Here is a 22,037-nt window from a genome sequence, read left to right as displayed (position 1 = left end):
GGATCTGCCCAAAGAATGCACGTATTCCATGGGGAAGTGAATCTTGATACTGTAGCTTTGTGATATACGCAGCTGGGGGGCAAATTACTCACTTCAGCCACAAATCACATCTGCACATTCAGCACAGGGTGTCACAAAGATGAGCTTCACGGCTAGGAGCGTGGATTACCAACCACCCACGCCACGTAGCTCCTTTACAGACTTTGTATCAGGCTCCAATCCAGCTGAAGATCCATCGTAAATCACAGAGGAATATGGTGACTATTTATATATCAACAAATAATTATAATCGTGCAAATTCCCACTCACCATTATCACCATCAAATCACCATTATTAAGTGTGTGACCACCATACTTGGGAACATCCAGGCTCCAGCAACCCCCTGAGCCCTCCCTTTTTAAACATGCGGGTAGGCAGCCCCACAAACGTTGGTGGGCTGCAGGGATCAACGTGTGAGTGGAGTAAAGATTGAGCGCTACTGTCAGTGTCTGGGTGTATTTGCGTGTTAGTGTGTGTGTGCGTTAGTGTCTGGGTATAGGTATGATAGTATAAGTTCCTGAGTATGCATGAGTGTCAGTGTGTCTTAGTGTCTGAGTGTGTGTTAGTATGAGTGTTTGTGTGTCATTTGTCTCTCTTCTCCACTCAATTTTCTCTATCCCACCCCTCTACTTTCCTTTTCTCTTTTCCCCTTTCTCCTTTCCCCATCCTCATCCATTTCTTGTCACACATCCATTTCTTGTCATTTTACCATTTCTTCTCCATCTTTCTCTTATCCCTCTCATCTTCTTTCTCTCCTCTCTCTCTTTTATCTCTTATTTTCTCTTCTCCCCCTCTCCTTTCACTCATCTTTCTTTTTTACTGTCTGCCTTTTCTTTTTTAAGGAACGAAATGCAAACCACGCCCCCAGCCACACCCCCCAGGAGCAAAAACGGGCCATTAAATGTCTCGGCAAAAGGTGGCAACCCTACTTGGTCTGAGGAAGCCATGATTACAAATCGGACGGCCTTTGCTTTGTTACCATGGCGTTAGGACTAGGAATTTTTATGATCTTAGTACATACTTGTTATGTTAACATGTTTACGTTTAAGGTCGGTGTTGATGTGTCCTAACATCACTCAAGTGGCTGGTGTAATAGTCTCTTTCTAAGTAATGAAAACCTTTGTTTTCTCTTATCATATAGATTGTTAGCTCTTGGAAATACCTTGGTAATTACCTTTCTGTGTTAACAGCACAGATCTGGATGTTTGCGTATCTCAAGCAACATTTCAAGATAACGTAGGATTTGATGTTCCTTAGTGCTGTCCGGTCAGACAAATTAATTTTTTTTCTATCAAAGAATGTATAGGATTTCCACAGAATGTGGAAGAGATACAGAAAAAGTCCAAAAACGGTTACCATAACAGGAAGAGGAAGTTAAGATACCCTTCCACATGGAAGCCAGGGGGGTAACTGCCAGACTTCCCCTAGTGCAGTGGGGCAAGATCCTTCTATCTATCTTACAGTTACAATACACTGCGTTCCATCTGAAGAAGAGACATATGAGTATACCTGGGAACTCTCCGAGTATGCCTGGAGACTCCGGGAGTAGCGCTGCTTCTCCGGTTCTCTGGGTCGGAAGCGGGGTCCCACTCCCCGCCCATTTCCCGTGATGTCAGCGGTATGCATATGAGGTCCCGAAAGCTTATGTAATGTTACATTTGTTTCTATTTTGGACCAATAAAAAAGCAATAAAACAATAAAAAATATCATCGTCTCCCATATTCCGCTACGCATTGTAACCGGCCTATTGTGCAGTGGGGCACTGGGGGGCTTTACCGCCATAGAGGGGGATCTGCCCTCCCCTGGTCTTATAGCGAGGGGACTGCCGCCTCCCCCCCGGACCTGCTGCCCTATTCCTGGTCAGCCTAGGCCAGGATAAATCACATATAAATAATAACTCTCTGAATGGAAACTGCTTACGCTGGCTGTTGGCAGATTTCTAGATAAATTCTGACACAGAAAGCGTTCTTTGAGACATAAACGCATTATTCACCTGTCCGTTAACGGCCAATGGCCTCCTCGGAAAGCGGCTCATGGCCACATGTTTAATGCAGATACAGACTGAGGGCCGGCCTCTGTCCCAACTGTTAATAAGACCATTATAAACCTTTATAATCAGTGTAAACGTGTAATTGAGACTCCTGCAGCACCTACATGGCGGGAGCCACCTGTCCAATGGGGCCCCCAACACCTGCTCCTCTAACCCCCTCCCGGGGCCGGTATACCCCTAGGCTTTCAGGATATGACTTTCTTTTCTTGGAGCTCAGGCAAAACAGCATGCGAGGAGAGCAGAAGAATTGTCTTTGGCCTAATTCCTCCAGAGCCAACAAAGGTAGGTGTGTGGGAATAAAACGGTATGTTAGCGTGTGTAAGTATGTTAGTGTGTGTGTATAAGTGTGTTAGCGTGTGTAAGTATGTTAGTGTGTGTGTATAAGTGTGTTAGCGTGTGTAAGTATGTTAGTGTGTGTGTATAAGTGTGTTAGCGTGTGTAAGTATGTTAGTGTGTGTGTATAAGTGCGTTAGTGTGAGTGAGTTATGGTAGTCTGTAAGTATTTTTGTATGTGTGTGTATATGTTATGGTGTAAGTATAAGTATGTTAGTATATGTGTGTTAGTGTGTGTTAGTATGTTAGTGTGTGCATCTAAGTATGTTAGTGGGTGTAAGTATGTCAGTGTGTGTGTGAGTATGTACTGTATGTTAGTGTGTAGTATGTGTGTAAATATGTTAGTTTCTGTATATAAGTATGTTAGTGTATGTAACTGTGTGTGTGAGTATGTATGTTAAGCATGTTAGCATGTTAGTAATGGGGCTTGATCCAGGCGGCCACACGTTATGGTTTTGCACGTATCCAACCAGTATGGGGCCACTAGGTATTTGCCCTGTGTGCCAGATGTCCAGGCCTGGGGCCACAGCCCTGCTGTCCGCAGGGTCTGTGCTGTGATTTGAAACGGGATGAAGCGTTCATTGATGACCACGAGTGGACTTTGAATTCCTTAAAGTTTATTAAGCCTACGAGTTTTAAATGGCCATGCTTGGGCTAGTTAAACATTCACCAGAAAAGCACGTTAGAAAACGGTTGTTAGAGCGCCCGTGCCAAATAAATACATAACCCAACAAGATGTTGCCCTAATTTCGGGTCTGTTGTGTAACGAGCACACGGGAAATAGGGCAAAGGAGACCTTTAACATCTTTTAAAGGGGCACTTGCACAAAGCATTAATTCCACTATGTCTAATATGCTAAGCATTCCCCTGAAGGTCTAATTACATAAAAGAATCTTGAAATGTTTAAAAATTACCTAATTGTCACATGACAATTTAGTGTTCCCAGCAAAAAAAACTAAACATGTAAGAGGGAGAGGGAGCTGTGAGAGGGGGACAAGGATTGAATGAGAGTGTTAGTGTATGATTTTGGAAAGTGTATATGTAAATGAATGGTGTAAACGAATGGTGTAAAAGTGAGAGTGTGTGCCAGTGTGTTAGTCTATGATGTTAGCATGTATGCGAGCAAATGTGGTAATGTTGTGTTACTGTACGGCATTGTGTTACTGTATGGTGTTAGAGCAGCTGTGTAAGTCAGCATATGGTGGCAGAGTGTGTGTTTCAGCATATGCTGGCAGAGTGAGTGTTGGTGTATTATGCTATCATGAGTGTGTTATATGGTGTTGGAGTGTGTGTATGGTGTTAGCATGATTGTATGTTAGTATTTGGTGTTAGTATGTGTGTGTGTGTGTGTTATGGCTGGGTGTTAGTGTATGGTGTCAGGGGTGAGCCTAGGGTTAGTGGTGCCTGGGAGAGGGGGAGAATGCATGTGTAGGTATATGGTGTTAGGGTTAGTGTGTGTGCTGGTGTATGGTGTTAGACTGTCTGTGCGTCTGCATATGGTATTAGAGTATGTGTTATTGTATGGGATTAGCATGAATGTAAGTAAGATCTGGTGTTAGTATTAGTGTGTGTGTCAGCGTGTGGTGTATGCTAGGTACCTACCGACTATAAATATATAACCTATTTAGATGTGATGGCCACGTGGGAACATACAGGTACGGGAAGTGCGGTAATAATAATATTTCAAAGCTCCTTTAAGGAAACAAATGACCCTAGGCTGCCCTATGCGGCTGTATTTCATAAGTGCTTCTGCAGTAAACATTAGAAAAGCATCAGGAACGGAGCGGCGACGGTGATGGCAGCGCGGCCGCCAGCTGGATATTGTGCGCTGGAGAGATTTTTTTCTCCCCGACAGTTAACAACATTTTTGAATGGCTCAGCTGTTAACCGGGTAAGCAAAAGATTAAGCCAATGGACATCCATGTTGATTAACAAAGACATTCAGAAGAAGAACAATGCATTTTATTTACTAAATTTAATGAAAAACCCCATTTCCTGCTGTTTCTACAGCTATCATTGCGATTTATCCAGCAAACATTCTGAGCTCCTGGAAAAGAGGGACATCGGGGAAGGAAAGAGGGACACAGGGATTTGGGGACCAAAAAGGGATCCCAATAGCGACACTTGGGATGTATGCTTTCTGGAGCTGTATGATTATTCCTCCCCATTAAGTTATCTCTCCCCTATTGTTACGTTGCAGGCTCTCTCTGATTGGTTCAGGCAGCCATTAGATGATGCTGGATTCCATCAGGTTAAATTAAATAAATATCGCCGAACAAATTCAACTAATTGGGAGACAAAAACTCGAGTGATAGGCAGATTTTCCTAAACCAATGGAATTAGGTTAAAAGTTCCGCCGAGTTATAGAATAATAACACCGGGTACCCCGTCAACGGATTTCATTCTAATTCAGGTTTTGATTAACTCGACAGGGAGCTCCTCCGTTCCGCTAAAGTTGCGAGCTCTAATCATGAAGTGGTTTGGACTCTCCCCGGAAAAAATGGCCGCCTGTGACGTCGATCTGTGTCGCTTATATTGTAGAACAACACAATGGATACAAATCAGTGCTCTTCTGCTGAAGGGAGCCTATTGCGGTTGTGATCATTGTGTATTTTGTGCACAACAAATATAGCAACTGTACCTGGAGCGTACGCTGTACCAACCTGATTGTCCAAAACTAGCTGCCAACAGACTTGCGTTTGTTATGACAGTCCTGACTAATGGGCTTGTATCTTGGTAGTCCCCGAAAATATATCAGGTCTGTCAGCAGCTAAGCAAGCCAAGCATTGGATATTAGAAACGTTGGTAGGTATGGGAATAACGGAAAAGGCACTTTCCATTCTGGTTACATATGCTTTAATAATAATAATAATGATGATTATTTTTATTATTATCTTTTATTTAATAAGCACCAACAAATTACGCAGCCCTGTACAATATAAATAGGGGCAGTTAACACATACATAATACCGTTACCGTGACTACTACATATCTGGGCTGATTTTATATTAAATATATTCATCTATTAATTTCTGAATAATAACATTATTATTTCTTTTACTATTATCAAGTGAGAATAACTATTACGGAGCTGATGTAATACCCTGGACGTTGACATCACAAGGCAGCTTGCATCGCAAGGGAGACGAAGCCCGCAGAAGAAGACACCGACCCTTCAGGTCTTCAAAAGTCTTAAATAACTAAATGTGCCGATGTCCATTTGCAATTTATTCCCAGGTTATCCATCCTAAAAAAACTCTAAAAACAACCACATTCACAAATATACGGTCAAGCATTTCTTGAACTTCTTTGATGCACAAACTCTCAGCACCTCAAGCCGAGGTTCCTCAGCCACTGGCCATTATTCATTAATTAGGACTGAGCCATAATGAATTACACGTTAGCAGCCACGACGTTGTTTCTTGAATTAACCTGAACATGATAGGAGCTGGCTCGCCATTCCATGTTTTTTTTTTACTTGTGAAGATATCAGCTATCATTTTTCCACTGGTGGTTCCAGAAAACCCAAAACCTCTTTCGGTGCCAGAAGTGGCCAAGACATTATTAAGCCCTATAAACGTTTTAATGCTACTTATACAGTCTGGGCTGGAGAACTTTAATTTTAAAGAAGATATTATCAGCCAATTGTTAAAATTATCTTTCTAGGCAAATATGGTTGCTTGTTTAGCCTTAGGAAGTGGACTCCAAGGTCGTTAGAAGGGTAAGTAACTTGAGATAACATTTCTTAAAGTTACATTGTTTTACTGAATACTCATCTTCTTAAGGTGGACCATTCCTTCCCTACCGCCCATCTTAGTATTGAGAAACCCCTTATTAGTTTGCTTTTTACTACAATGATGGAAAAAGTATATCATGCCGCGGGTCTATAACTTCGACCAACCATTAATCCGCCGACGTTCCAACACTGACGTTCCATGACCCACAAAAATTAGAACCCGACGCTTATTCTTTTCCCAATAAACAATGGTTTGACCTGACGAGTGCATCTCAATGTTTACTGAATCAGTCTTTTTGCAGGTGGCACGTAACTTCTAAATGAGCAAATTTGGTGGGATATTAAATGGGACAATTACCCAGAAAAGCAATAGAGAAACTAGAAGCATTCTCTAGAAAAGGTTATGGAGCATTTTTGGAAATTGGAGGCGCTGAGGATTATGGTAAAAGCTTGAAAAATGGATGTTTCGTTGTATCACATAGTTGGGAATACTTTAACAATATGCAAAATGGGTTTGACCTGGAGTCTCCTCGGTGAGGCTCTGCTTCCCAAGATCTCTGGTTCAGTTACTACTTTCTCCAGATATAGGAGGGGGTGTCTGGCCACGCCTACTCCTACCCAGAGTTCCCGCCCACTCCCCACCCACAGTTCCCTTTCCATTTGTAACACCCATAACATTTATGTTTGGAATGCGAAATTCTATCTAAAAATGTTATTTTTGATACAGTTTCGATAATTTCCATTACACGAATATTCAAGCCAGTGTCTTGCGCTCTTTGCTCAGACGCTGGGATTTTATTTTTAGCTGAAATAAACTAATCACGTGTCATCCAAATGAGCTCCATTTAAAAAACAAATATAACATTGTCACCAACTGTTCAGCAGATGTCTTTTTTTTAACATTTCTTTAAAATCCTTCTTTCTATGTAATGTAACCATTGCACCAAAACTTAAAACCATTTACCCGGTTGGTACCTGGTGCCGCCTGATACCAGAACATACATGTTATAAATATACATACATGTTCTCAAGCAACGGCAAGAGCATTGATCAAGAATTGGGTGTCAATGTCCACCGTAATACAGATTTCTTGTAATCTTATTAAATTGACAATGTAGAACTTTATGAATTTAAAATAAAAAGTATTCAGTATCTGTGTGTTTGTTCTTCTGTGGAAAAAAAATCAGTTAGTTTGCGATAATCAGCATTATAAACATTGAACAAAACAAATGAATAAAACAAACAAATAAAATAAACAATCGTCATGGCTCGAGTCGAGATATCCGCAGCTGCTTATGGTGGAAGGGTGAAAAGAGAGACGAAAGCCTTTGGTTCATCAAAACCGACCCTCATCTCTACCCACCTCCCCATGGCGTGCCACCATACGCCAGACCACCACAGCCAGACGAACAGACCCCAAATCAGATTGGTAGGATCCAGCCCTTTGTAAGACCTAAGGAGAATAATCATGTAGATAATGGAAACAGGAAGTTAAAAAAGGCTGCTCCTATGTCATACGTATATGTTGAGTTTCTTATATACACACCGCTGTTCAAAAGTTTGGGGTCGCTGAGAAATCTTGTTTTTAAAAGAAAAGCATATTTTCTCCATTGAAATAACATGAAATGGATCAGAAATGGCCCTTTATCACTCCCATCACTCCTGTGTTCCAATGGCCCTTTATCACTCCCATCACTCCTGTGTTCCAATGGCCCTTTATCACTCCCATCACTCCTGTGTTCCAATGGCCCTTTATCACTCCCATCACTGCTGTGTTCCAATGGCCCTTATCACTCCCGTGTTCCAATGGCTTTTTATCACTCCCATCACTCCCGTGTTCCAATGGCCATTATCACTCCCATCACTCCCGTGTTCCAATGACCCTTTATCACTCTCATCACTCCTGTGTTCCAATGGCCCTTTATTACTCCCATCACTCCTGGGTTTCAATGGCCCTTTATGACTCCCATCACTCCAGTGTTCCAATGGCCCTTTATCACTCCCATCACTCCTGTGTTCCAATGGCCCTTTATCACTCCCATCACTCCTGTGTTTCAATGGCCCTTTATCACTCCTGGGTTCCAATGGCCCTTTATCACTCCCATCACTCCTGTGTTCCAATGGCCCTTTATCACTCCCATCACTCCTGTGTTTCAATGGCCCTTTATCACTCCTGTGTTCCAATGGCCCTTTATCACTCCCATCACTCCTGTGTTCCAATGGCACGTTGTGTTCGCTGAAGTTTAAGTTTAAAAGGATAATTGATGGTTAGAAATCCTTTTTTGTAATTATGTTACAGCCAGAAATGTCCTTGTTTTCCATGAAAACAGCTGCGTGACCCCAAACTTTTGAACTGTAGTCTATATGTACACATGCTTCCCCAAACATTTCAGGTACCCAAATCTCCCAAACTGGTCTACGATCCCGGAAAATCACGACTCCCCAAAATCTGGACACTTCGGAGGTATTCATATACATACCGGTATATTGCTGATTTTAATCTGTTAATAACATTGTATGGGTTCAACAAGCATACAGAAAAGAGACAATAAAGCATAACATTTTTAAGTTATAATTTCCTAAACCGTGAGAATATATTACAATCCTATTTATTAATTAATTATTTACCTATTTATTTTACAAATATTTTGAAATAATAGTAATCAGTAACAGGCCGGTCACTTAATGTACACGCCATGTATTTTGTAGTCCCTGCGCTAAGTACATTTTGTAAATAAAAATCAAGAAATAAATAAAGCCAAAAATAAATAATGATTTTTTAATTTTTTTCTCTGTATTTGGCTAAATTGCTTATATTAACCAGTTAAGTGCCTTATGATATTTAGACTGTAACTTTTTTAAGTGGGGCAATTCTAAACATTTAAATGAAAAGCTAGAGCTCCAGTGAGTAACAGACGGAACCCCTCCCAAGGAGCATCGAAGTGTAAGCTCAGTGCAAGAATGTGGCAGGGAGCAGGTTAGGCTCTGTGTACGTGTGCGCGCCACACTCAAGATGGCGGACGGGGACGGACGCCGGCGCGCTGTGACGTCACGAGGCCCTGGGCACGGCAGGCCGGTTAGGGGAAAGGCAAAGTTTGGCAATGTAAGTGTAGGGGAAGAAGTGAGAGTGAGACACAGGGGAGGGGGAGAGTGCCGAGCACCGTGCAGGAAGTGTCACCCGACCCCTAGGAGCTGCCTTCACCGCAACCCACCCCATCCACATCTGGACGGGGATCCCACCTACACGTGGATTAACCCCCACCCACCGCCGCCAATCGTTGCTGATATTTCCTGTGGTTCGTTAAATACCCCTCTGCAGAGGCAAGACAGTCATGACCGAGCAGGACCCCAGCTCCCTGCCCTGGTCCATCAACAGGGATGACTACGAGCTACAGGAGGTTATCGGTGAGTGGCTCGTGTGGCTCATTAGGGGGTCTCACAGGCTGCATGGGGGGGGGGGCGTCTGAAAGCTTCCAGTGGTTTATTAACCCCCTTTTCGTGTCCTGGAGGGTGTGCGATGAGCCTAGCTGGACACCACGGGGTTAATGTGCCACCCATCTGTGGTTGTCACTTATTCCTTTTTAGGGATAGTGGGATTTGTGACACATAGAGGGGTCCCAGAGACCCCCTACAAGGAAAACAGGGAGGGGTCAGACTCCCGTCAGGGAAAGCGTGTAACATATATGTTAATGTATAGGCTCTTGTATTATTCTCTGCCCTTGGCCCCTCCTTGCGCCCCCTTGTAAGGGGTCCTTATTGGGATTTTCATGCATTGTTGGTCTGGTGGCACCCGTGTCACAGGGAGTCGGCGCAGGTGCTGTGAGACGCGTCCTAGGGGTCCCTCTGGTCCTGGAGACGGAGGCAGTTAATGGGAGTGCGTGGCGGGGTTGGGGGTATTTATAATGTGGCGGAGGGCTGCGTGTGTGATCTGGCACGCCGGACGTGTCACACGCCGTGATCTGGCAGTCAATGCAGGGAGTGGCACCGGTTGGAGGTGATACAGGTTGTGCAAGTTGGAATAGCGGGGGTGTCGGAGTTAATAGCGAGATAGAATAACGTTTAAGGAGCGGAGGGTTATTAGGTGTCAAATCTCAGAGCGGCACCAACCGAGTGTTAGTGGGTTTATTGTGTGTGGCACACAAGTGTGTGTGTGTGTCAGAGACACAATGACTGTTCAGTAGAGTGTGTGTGGATTGTGAGTTGATGCAGATGGGGGGCTAGTGATTAAACACCTGGGGTTGGCACCATTTGAGTGCCAGCTGGTGGTGTGTGTTGTGTTTGTGGAAGCCCAGCCGCAGGTACGTGTCTTTTTGCGTGTCTTGTCTCTTGTGTGTGGTTGTCGGGTAACATGGCGCCGCTCCGTTGTGTAAGCTGCTAGAATAAGCTTTGCGTGGCTGTGCGGTGCCACGGCCGGCGTGAAGGAGATCTGGAGGGGGTGGCGTGTGTTGTGTGTGTATTTTTATCATGTGATACACTCGTGTATGTATTTGTTCCCTTTCAGTGTGCGTTACGTGTGTTGCAGAGCCGCGGCTGTGTTTTCATTGGCTGGGACTCGCGTGTCGGTGTTGGCACGGCGTGTGTTGGCATACAGAGATGGCGCATATGTCTCAGCACTAATAATGTGGATCTGACACATAGACAGTAGCGCAGGTGGTACTTGTGACATGGGATGGTGGTGAGGCCGGGGTATGACGAGCCGGTGCCCCTCTCCCTGCCGCCGGTGCCGTTACATAGTTCAGGCTGTTGTTGTTGTTGTTTAGTGTATTAATTCTCCCTGCGGATTGTTTACGCAGACCCCGCTCTCAGGGGGGGGCAATTTTCCCTCATATGCCCGCAGAAGCCGGGGGTCCTGTTTATTTATTTAACTTTGTCTCAATTTCTCATCTGCATTGTATTTTTTTTTTTTCTCCCCAGTCATCGGTTCGGATGCCCGTCTGCTCCGCTATTCTATCTTGTTTCTATATGAAGTCGATATTCCCATCCTCTGTCTTTGTTCCGTTATCTCTCATTCCATTCTTATATGTGTCTGTCTGGAACCTATAGATTTTATTCTGTACATTTCCTTTCCCTATCCTAACATGCGTTTCTTGCTCCACCCGCCTCGCGCTCTCTGCCCCCCCCTTTTTTCTTCCGCTCTCTGTCTCCCCTTTTTTTCTTCCGCTCCCTCGCGCGGTCTCTGCCCCCTTTTTTCTTCCTCTCCCTCACGCGGTCTCTGCCCCCCTTTTTCTTCTCGCTCTCTGTCCCCCCTTTTTCTTCTCGCTCTCTGTCCCCCCTTTTTCTTCTCGCTCTCTGTCCCCCCTTTTTCTTCCGCTCCCTCGCGCTCTCGTGCTCTCTGTCCCCACTCCTCGCGCTCTCTATGTTTTGTCTTCCCCTGCTCTTCCTGGTTTCTGTTTCACGCTCCTCTCTTTTTTGTCATTTTCTTTCTGTTTCATTCTTTCGTTCTGTCTTCACGATGTATTCTTCATCTCATCTGTCTTTCTCCTTTTGTCCTTGTCACAGCTGCTCTGCTTGCTCACCTTTTTGGCCACCTTCCCACTCAAAGACTCCAGTTCTTGCTTACCAGAGAGATCTACTCCCTGGTGGCGCGTTCATTTATTCCGCCCCGTAACGCACTCTTAACCCAAACACTTTGATTTTGTCTTCTTGTTCTGTTCACCTTCCCTTTTTTGAGTAAAGACTCACCACCAGTGTTCCCTCTAAGCTGTGCGCTTGTGCGCGCGCACATAACTTTTCGAGGGAGCGCACACATCGTAAAACTGTGCGCACAGTACCTAACGGGGAGCTGGGGGGTTGGGCAGTCCGTCCAGGGTGCCGTCCAGGCAGTGGCGTCGCTACAGGGGGGCAAGGGGGGGCAATTGCCCCCCCAAGGTTAATCCTTGCCCCCCTGCCGAATTTGGAATAAAGTCGCAATGCGACTTTAAATCCCGTCTTTTTTTATTTTTTTTTTTTTTTATGCGGAGGAGAGAGAGGGTGCGGCCCGTGTAAGATCGGCAGCCAGGGCAACCGATCTTACGTGGGCCGCACCTCAAACCCTGCTACTTACCTGTGGGAGGGTCTTCTGTACTGCACAGAGGAAGCGGAACCTAGCAGAGTTCATGTGACATCACATTACTCTGCTCCAGTCCTGCTTCCTCTGTGCAGTACCAGAGAACGCAGAGGGAGGCCGTGCCCTCTGCTGAAGTCTGTGAGCGGCATCGAGGAGCTGCAGTGCAGGTAAGGGGGTGGGGAGGGTGTTTGAATGAGTATGCGTGATTGAGGGAATTAATCTGTGAATGAAAGAGTATATGAATGAATGAGCGTGTGTGTGATAGCATGGATGTGTATGTGCTGGAACCTAGGCATGATGGGACTGTGATTGCTGTTAGCAATCACACTCCTATCATGCCAAGTCAGCCAGTACATGCTGAAACCTAGCTAGCTGCCCCCCTTGTGTATTGGTGCTGCTAGCAGTATGGGGTCTACACATCACTTACAGCCACCCTGTACCAGCATGTACTGGCTGACCTGGCATGATAGGAGTGTGATTGCTAACAGCAAGCACAGTCCCATCATGCCTAGGTACCAGCATTTACTGGTTGCCTGGGTATGATAGGAGTGTGATTGCTGTGTGGACACCAGGGCTGGCTTTGGGGTGTGCAACCTGTGATCTATGCCTGTAATTTAGGGGGTTTTAAATATACCTTTTAATGACGTGTTTTTATGTGAATTCCAATTGATCTAAACCTGCATTTTTTGCGTTATTCTGTAGATCCATATCTATATATTTCCATACATTATTCATGTATACCTGCAAATAGAGGGTTTGTATGTCTTATTCTGTTGATTAATACCTGCAGTGCTGTTTCCATGTATTTATTTGATCTATACCTGCAATGCTACGTTTCATATATTATTATTGTATACCTGCAAATACAGGATTTGTATGTCTGATTCTGTTTATTTGATATATACCTTCAGTGCTGAGATCACAAGTGAATTTCAGTTGATCTCTGCATGCAAAGCTTGGTTTGTGTGTTAATGTGTTGATCTATACCTGCTATCGGCAACTGGGGCTAATATTATATATGGGCAGCAGGGGCATCCATACACAAGGGGCAAAAACACTAAGGGGGGTATAAACGACAATGCAGTGTGAAAAATCCATCCTGATGTAGACGTCTGTGACGTAGATTGTGTCCTGCTGTTTGTGTATTTTTGGTTATCCGTGTAGCAGAGCCTGTCCCCGGGTGTGTGTGTATAGGTGTTGGTGTGGCAGAGCCTGTCCTGGTGTGTGTTTGGGTGTTGGTGTGGCAGAGCCTGTCCTGGTATGTGTTTGGGTGTTGGTGTGGCAGAGCTTGTCCTGGTGTGTGTGTCTGGGTGTTGGTGTGGCAGAGCCTGTGTTGGTGTGTGTGTGTTTGGTCATCTGTTTCCTGGGACTTAACTTACAGTAGGAATTATTTAATTTATATTTATCCTGAGATAAAATGCCCTCCTGAAGTTGTAGTGACTTCGGTGGACAAAACATTCAAGGCCCTGGAATCATTTAGTGGAAAAGTTATTTATTTTGTTATAATATTTATTTCAAGGATTAGTCGCACTCAATTGTGGCTTCGGGCTTCCCATGTTGAATGATCAAGTATTATTTTAGCCCAATAGCAAAAGTATAATTCCATAGCACATTACTTTTGGAAATTATGAATGCCCCCCCAGTTTGACTGTGGTATCTTGTGTGCCCCCCCTATATATTGTTTCTAGAGTCGCCTCTGCGTCCAGGGTGACGCTGGCACTCCTCCAGATACGGACAGTAATGTCCGCCGCTGGAGGAGAAAGCTCGGTTAGGGAGATCAAAAATCTCACCCCAACCGGCTTAAAATCAATCAAGGGAGCGGGAGGTCTGTTAATATCCTGCTCCCTTGCGATGCGCGCGGCAACTGATGCTGTGCGTCGGGATTTGATGTCAGATCCCGGCGCACAGCACTGAAGCCACGCCCACCGTCTTTACTGCACCGGAAGGACAGGACACAGAAGAAGAAGAGGCAAGAGGAAGAATGAAGAGGAGGAGGAAAAGTAACTAACAGAGGAAAGGTAAGAAAACATTAAGTGAGAGTGGATTAGTAAGTGTGTGAGAGTGATGGGTGTTATGCTGTAGTTTATGCTGAATGTTTGTGAAGTGTGTGTGTGATAGCATGGATGTGTAAGTGGGGGGGGGGATAGCATGGCATAGGGAGGCTGTAATCACATTAATATGATGCCCAGGTTCCAGCATGTACTGGCTGCCTGGGCATGATAGGAGTGTGATTGCTGTTAGCAATTATATATGTATATATATATAATATTGTTGTTGGGTTTTTTGTCCAATTTTGGTGTGTTATTTTTAATAAAGTGGGGTTTTTTGTTTTTGTTTTTTAAAGGGGGGGGGGGTCATTTTCAGTTTCGGTCCGGTGAATGCAGAATTTTAATTTCGGTGCATCCCTATATACTAAGCCAGACACTGAAGCAGTAGGCCTACACCGCATCAATGTTTGGCTTAATATAAAGTGATAGGGGTTATGCTACATTATTGGCAATGTCTGGCTCAATGTATAGTGATAGGTGTTGTGCTGTGCCTCAGTATATAGTGATAGGTGTTGTGCTGTGCCTCAGTATATAGTGATAGGTGTTATGCTGCCCCACCGTCAATGTTTGCCTCAGTATATAATAACAGTTATGCTGCAACACCGTCAATGTCTGCCTCGGTATATAGTGATAGGTGTTATGCTGTACCCCTGTCAATGGTTGCCTAACGACAGAAGCTATGCGGTTTTTCCCAATAAAAAAATTATATATATATTGATCCTTTATACAGCCCGGAGCCCCTGCTCATAATTAACTTTTGCGGTGAGAATTTCACCTTTAAAATAGACCATGGAGTCAAAAGGGGTTTTTTTTTCAGCTCCACCAACTTGGCTTTATATGGACTGTAGAAGCATATTGTGCGCACAACATTTTGGCTCTGGGGAAAATTTTGCACAACAGAAATTTTCTGCGCACACCACCCAAGAAAAATTAGAGGGAACATTGCTCACCACGATCTCTTCTTGCCAGGAATCTGAAGCCCCCTATGTGTATTGAGTCTGAGGTTTCCTCGTTTAAACCCCGCGGTGGGACGGGACTCGTACGGTCCCCGAAGCAGGGCTTGTGGTCTGGCTAAATTGTGCGAGGTGGAGAAATAATCCAGGAATGGAGAAACACCCAACCTTCTTATTGTTGGTCTCCCCTCCCTCCCATATCTTTCCTCTCCCTCTCTACCTCACCCTTCCTCCCCCAGGCCATGAATGCGGCCTTATTCACCTCTCTGTTGGCTTCTCACACATCTCGGTCTGGTATTTGGCCAAAGTTTATTCAAAGCCTCTTCTCCTAGTTGGGGGGGCACTGGTGACCTCATTCACATCTCGGATCTGGCACGGGGATTTCATTGAGTTCGTCTGACTATATGACCACTCTGGCGTAAACACTTAAAAAAAAAAAAAAAAAAAAATAGCTTTTTTTTTTTTTTAAAGAAATAACCATAATATTGCATAGTAACGTGTTTGGAGGGGAACTGCTGCTTTTGTGGCTTTCCGCATAAAAAAAAATGACTATATATATCTATATACATCTATGAGTTGCGCTTCTTCTTTTTAGTTGGTATAAAAAGTTTCCAAAAAATATCAGATTAAAAAATAAAAGTTTTGCCCCATTTTCTGTCAGCTGCGTATTAACCATTTGTATGAGTTTCTCGCTCTGTTATCTCATCCCCGATCTACTAAACACTGCGACTCCTTATCATACTGCCCGTGGGGAGCAATAGAATGGAATACAATAGAAGTTTATGGAGGGACGGACTTCATTATCATTGCCAAAAAGCATCAGCTCAGTGTGGTGTTTGAGCCGGGAAAGTCACCCAAAATATCACATGACTGACAGCAACGGCGGCCTCCAGGTTTGCAGATAAAGGGAGTTTATTGGGACAAAATGTATACAGCGCTGGGAGGTTATATTACTGTATACAGCGCTGGGGGGTTTATATTACTGTATACAGCGCTGGGAGGTTATATTACTGTATACAGTGCTGGGGGGTTATATTACTGTATACAGCGCTGGGGGGTTATATTACTGTATACAGCGCTGGGGGTTATATTACTGCATACAGCGCTGGGGGGTTATATTACTGTATACAGCGCTGGGGGGTTATATTACTGCATACAGCGCTGGGGGGCTATATTACTGTATACAGTAATGGGGGCTATATTACTGTATACAGCGCTGGGGGGTTATATTACTGTATACAGCGCTGGGGGTTATATTACTGTATACAGTAATGGGGGTTATATTACTGTATACAGCGCTGGGGGTTATATTACTGTATACAGCGCTGGGGGGTTATATTACTGTATACAGCGCTGGGGGGGTTATCATTGTATACAGAGCTGGGGGTTATATTACTGTATACAGCGCTGGGGGGGTTATCATTGTATACAGAGCTTGTATTTAAACCCCTTGTTTATTTAGGGTATAGATGTACTGAGGAATAATGTATAAGAGAAAGAAGCCTCTTTAAGGAATGTTTGAACCGTTTCCAGTGGGGGAAGCACATTTTGAGTCTGTAATGGATGAGACAGGCAGAGAAGCTTCTATTATTTCAGTAGTACGGTAAAAAACGTCTGCCCTGAGCTCCTTGTGCAAAGAATCCACCCTGAGGTTCCTGGGAAGGGTCTAAGAGGCTCGTCTCTTCCTTTCATTATTTTACACACAATAAGCGCTCTTTGTTGTAGTTACGCGCGTTGCCGGCACTCTGTGCATAAATATATATAATTAGTTCACGCTGACTCTGTGTCTTCCCGTAACGCTCTTAAGTGAACAAATATCTGGTGTATATTACATGTAACGCGGACCCTACGCGGACCGTACAGCCTGAAACCCGCCCGGCCGCCTTCACTGCTTTTAACTAAATTAACTTATTAAAACTACCTATGGATAGAAGGGGTTTAAGGAAACGATAGATTGTTTGCCTGTAGTTACTAACTTTATATAAGCTGTCGCAGCGCTCACTACATTAGAAGCATTCAGGTTACCCTCCTAACTTCCCTGCTAGGAAACATGTTACAAAGAGTTAAATAAGAAATGAACAGCCAATCAAAAAAAAGGAGATCAAGTGCAGCCAGGCTGTTTGGGGGCACTAACCAGTTGTTTGGAAGCAAAGGTGGCACTGACAAGCTGTTTGGGGGGGCAAAGGTAGCACTGACAAGCTGTTTGGGGGGCAAAGCTGGCACTGGGAATTTTGCCACTGAGATTTTTTTTATTTATATATATATATATATATTATATTTATTTTTTTTTGTTGTGCCCCTGCCATGTATTGTTAAAACATCTTAAACTGCTGAATATTCTACAACCTGTTAAATCATCATCCAGCAAATCTTTGTTTAATGTCAGTGTACAGCGCTGCGATATATGACAGCGCTATACAAATCAAATGCTACAAGAGAATAAGTCCTTTTACTATTTTCCCGGAACATTTAATTTATCTGTTGAAAAATATTAGTGAATTTATCCAAGCAGCGTGCAGTCAACGTATCTACTTTTGGCTACATCCGTGTAAATATTTAATAATAAAAAATAAAAAAAAATTCACTAATTATTGACGTGCAAAACTGGCTGCAGTGTTTAATATTTTATATTGCTAAGGTCACAAGATTACATACAAACACATATTAAAAATGTCATTTGTATAAAATATAAAAATGAAATTAAGAAACATTTTTGTATATGTTGTCATTTATTTATTTTATTCTCATTTTTCTAATGCATTCTGGCATAGAATTGTTAAATTTTGCTGCCAAATCTTAAACATTTTTAGCTTCATGATGACGTTATTTTCTGTTGAAATGATGATATTCAACTGTAAAAAAAAAATCCCTTTTTTTTATTGCTTTGATTAGTTGACCGGGGAATTCAATAAACAAAATACAAAGGGAGGAAATCCTATTTTATCATTTGGCTGGAATTTCTTCTTTCGCGGAATGGCTTGTAGCTCGCTGTATTTCCAACCAAAATCCCTTAAACATGGATGGAGACATTGTTGATTTTTATGTGTTTTTTTTTTTTATTTTTTTTAATTTTATTATTATTATTATTAAAAACAATGTCTCCTTTTGATTAAGAATTATTGGATTTTTTTGTTTTTTATATATGACTTTACCCCATAGTAAAAAATGCTTATTCTAATTAAATACTTTTAATATGTGTTTGGGGCAGAATACTAAAAGTTTGCGAGCGGGTCCTTGTTACCCAGTGTATAGGTTTGTCTTAGTCAGTGCTATAGCCTTTGAATAGAGGGACTGTAAGAAGTGCTGTGGGAATGGTTGTTTGCATGCGTCACAGTGTGCTCCACTATATATAAAAGTTTTAACCTAAAGCTAATCTTGTCTTTTTATTCATGAATGAGAGCCCAAAGTAAAAAAAAATAAAAAAAATCCAATGATGAAAATTAAATAAAGTCAGGGGCTTGGTAGTGATTAAATTACTTGGAGCGGCAGGGGTTAACGTATATTGCGCGTTGATACGGGGCTGCGCATGGTGCTGGCGCTCATGTATGAAACACGGAGGACAAAGCGCCGTTTTCAATCCCGTGGAACCTGCGGATTCGTGGAATAACGACGCCTTGCTGTGATTGGCTCTCGCCGGTTAATTAAATTCGATTTACGGAGCGGCGGCTGGTTCTACAGAATTTAACTCTCTGCATGCCAGAGGATTGTAAGGCACCATTCTGGTGTTTTGTGCTTTAACACTTTTGTGTGGAAGCCCTGGAAGGGTTGTTTAACCCCTTGTGTGGGTTTGCGGGTAGTTCCTGGTGTACTCCTCCTTCAGGGGGATTGGGAATCCCGTTCGCATGAAAGCCACGACTGAGTGCGGAATCTGAATAAGCCTCAGAGGTCAGACCCCTATAGAATCCAAGGAATTTCGAGATAATTTTGAGTTAATGCCGAGAGGTTGGAGCCTCTGCTGCATTAACCCCTTGAGAGCCATGCAGTAGATTTTTTATTTTTTTTAATAATAATTTATTTATTTTTGCAGCATTCAGTCAGCAGGGACCTATAAGGGAAAAAAAATATATGTAAAATCTTTTTTTTTTTTTCGTCGCACATGATTATTAATATTAAATTGTATTTGTACAGCGCCAACAATTCCAGCAGCGCTTCTTACAGTCCCTGCATTCAAAGGGTCCGACAAAACTAGAACCAGGTAAGACAATCTGATACATTTGGGTGAAGCCGACCTTGCTCGCAGGCTGACAATCTAGTGATGAGGATTAAAGAATCTGTAAAGCTGTTTCTGTGGCTCTCTAGCCATTGAGCTATACCTTTTCTAGACTCCTGTGACTTTCAAAGGGTTAATTTCTATAATCAGTAACCGCAGCCCTATTCATGGGGATCTTACCTTCTCCGACCAGTAGTCTTGCTTTTATCTGCGTGTAACTTTTCCTGGGATGTTAGTGCAGAGGAACATCAATGAAACACAGTATTGATACAAAAAGGCTTGTGTCTTAAAGAGACGGATTTATTAGCCAAGTACTCCCCCCCCCCCCCCCATCAATCGGAGTACCGCCAGCCAATCACACGGCTGCAAAAGAGACTCTGGTATGCTTTTTCCTTCTAATATATCAGTAGCGTGTTCCTTTTAGGCGTGACGGCTCTGCTTGTTTTTCGGCGATGAGCATGTCTTAGCTGGAGATCCCCCTTCCCCCGTAAATCGGATCCTAATCTCAATAAACAAGATTTTTTATTAATAATTCATAAAAATGTTTCTAGCTGAAGGGCAAAGAGCGGACGACGTGTCAGAGACTCGCCACAAATATACGGAACGTGGGTCTCTTTACATCGATGGTGAATTTGGCTGCTGGAAGCTCTTTGTTAAGAACTACAGCTCCCATGATGCTCATTGTTTGGAGTTATAATGTGCGTGGTGCGGCCGTGACATTATTAAAGGGGCGCTCCAGTGGCCCTTATGCGCCCTCGCCAATTAAGAGTGCATGTTAAATATTTTGTAAGTGGGGAAACAAGCATTTTTTGCTGAAAGAAAAGAAAAAATGAGCGGAAGCTGCAGCACACAGCCTCTCCCTTAGCAGGAAAGTGTGCTCATTGAACTCAATGGGAGTGCGTTCTGCACTTGTGGGGGTCTTCTTAGACACATCGCCTGCAGGCCAAGGAGAGAAATAAAACAAAACAACTTTTTCTGCTCCTATGGCAACAACCTATCAGTGCCTGCTTTTGTGTCCTTCTATAATTTTTTGCGGGTCAATCAAGAATGAGGCCAGAGTCTCCGCCATTTAATAATTCATTTCTGGGCAGATCTGGGGTTCCGCAGTGCTAGGAAAAAGATTTCTAATGATGCTGGAAGTTAAATTCAGTAACGTAGATGGAACTGCACCTTAAACACATCCATCGGTGGCCTGAAGGATGAACGTTTCATTGAAGATGGGATCGCTGTGGTTTCCGTGAACCAGCAGCACCAGTTTAGAGATTTGTTACAGGTTTGAGTTAAAGTCTGTTCCTGGTAGGAAGTCGATCATTAACCAGATGGGGCCAAATGGTCTCGCCGGTGCCGGTTACACGTGTTACACACATAGGGCTTATATCTTCACGTATGTTTTTGTGTTTAACACATGAGTATGTATCTCTTAAAAAAAAAAAACAATAAACGGAAAGCTGTGCTTGGCGTGGGGCAGTCTGCGGCCGGCTTAGGTAGAATAATTACTGAATTGGGGATATTCGGATCAAAGGACTGAAGGGTGGTAGATGAATGGAACAGCCTCTTGGCAGAGGTGGTAGAGGGTAATACAGTGAGGGTATTAAACATGCATGGGATAGGCATACGGCTCCTGAATCTAAGACGAGACCAACGACTGATTAAGGTCTGAGTCTTTACAGCAGGAGAATCGGGCGACTCGACGGGGGCCGGATAGGGCCGATCTGCCGGCAGATTCTGTGTATTGTCAGCCGGCTGCAGAGAGCTCTTTAAAAGGGGATCTCCCATCAATCATTTTATTACTGATATCAGATTTAGAATACATTTTCCAAAATCTTGTCCGGTTTACGGTAGTTTTTGCCCCGTAATATTCCGTTTTCAGGCCGCTGCGTGTTTGTAGGACTTCTCGCTCGGACGGAAATATGAACTTTTTAGCTAATTATCCCGAGAGCTGCCGGTGGTTACTCCTGAGCCGCGTCTCAATGTAACTGTAACACAATATTATTTCAGCATTAAAACGTATATAGAAATGCACTTCATTGCGTGTGATCGCTGTGTGCTCCCTTTACGTTTTTCCCTCTTTGCTAATGGATAGGGGAATTATTATCATTTATTATTATTATTATTATTATCTTTTATTTATATAGCGCCTACAATTTACGCAGCGCTTTTCTGCAAGATCCAAACCACTGAGGAGGTGTTCTTCTTCTGCAGCTTCTCCGTGTGATCAGATCCTCATTTATTATTATTTTTAATAACAAATATAAATTTTTTTAATTATTAATATTTACTCTATTGGTGGTCCCTTAAACGCTTCCTCTTTTACGGTTTCTCAGTGGGACTGCAGTCGAGGTGCCCATGCGCCGGGTCACAAGAAAACAGAAATGCAATGTTTTTGTGTGTGTGGTATCCGAAGCATTATTATTCCGAATCACAAGTTTGTCCCGTTCTGGCTATCTGTCGTTGTTATTATTATTATTATTATTATTATTATTATTATTATTATTACTCTTGCTACCTTCAACCAGCTGAACTGACGTGAAAAGCCGCACTTTTGGTGAGTTTTAGGATGCGATCGGTTGTGTGTTTGCGACCGCAGGGTCACATGATGCCTATCAAAGGAGCGCACCTTG

General features: G+C 43.3%; 1 protein-coding gene across 4 annotated transcripts in view; it reads left to right on the top strand.

Annotated features, from left to right (window-relative positions):
- The first annotated feature begins 9,491 nt into the window (after positions 1-9,491).
- LOC149278872 (serine/threonine-protein kinase OSR1-like) overlaps positions 9,492-22,037 on the top strand; it is a 34,622-nt gene continuing 22,076 nt past the window's right edge. For all 4 annotated transcript variants that reach the window (XM_089501648.1, XM_089501647.1, XM_089501645.1 and 1 more), the window contains exon 1: positions 9,492-9,564. In XM_089501648.1, the coding sequence (XP_089357774.1) occupies positions 9,492-9,564 (73 nt within the window). The remainder of the gene's footprint in view (positions 9,565-22,037) is intronic.

The sequence above is a fragment of the Sceloporus occidentalis genome, unplaced genomic scaffold (genome assembly GCF_023333645.1).
Source record: "Sceloporus occidentalis isolate IW3139 unplaced genomic scaffold, rSceOcc1.0.p SCAF_178, whole genome shotgun sequence".
NCBI lineage: Eukaryota > Metazoa > Chordata > Lepidosauria > Squamata > Phrynosomatidae > Sceloporus > Sceloporus occidentalis.
The sequence above is the reverse complement of the archived record's forward strand: the minus strand, read 5'-3'. Positions and strand labels throughout refer to the sequence as shown.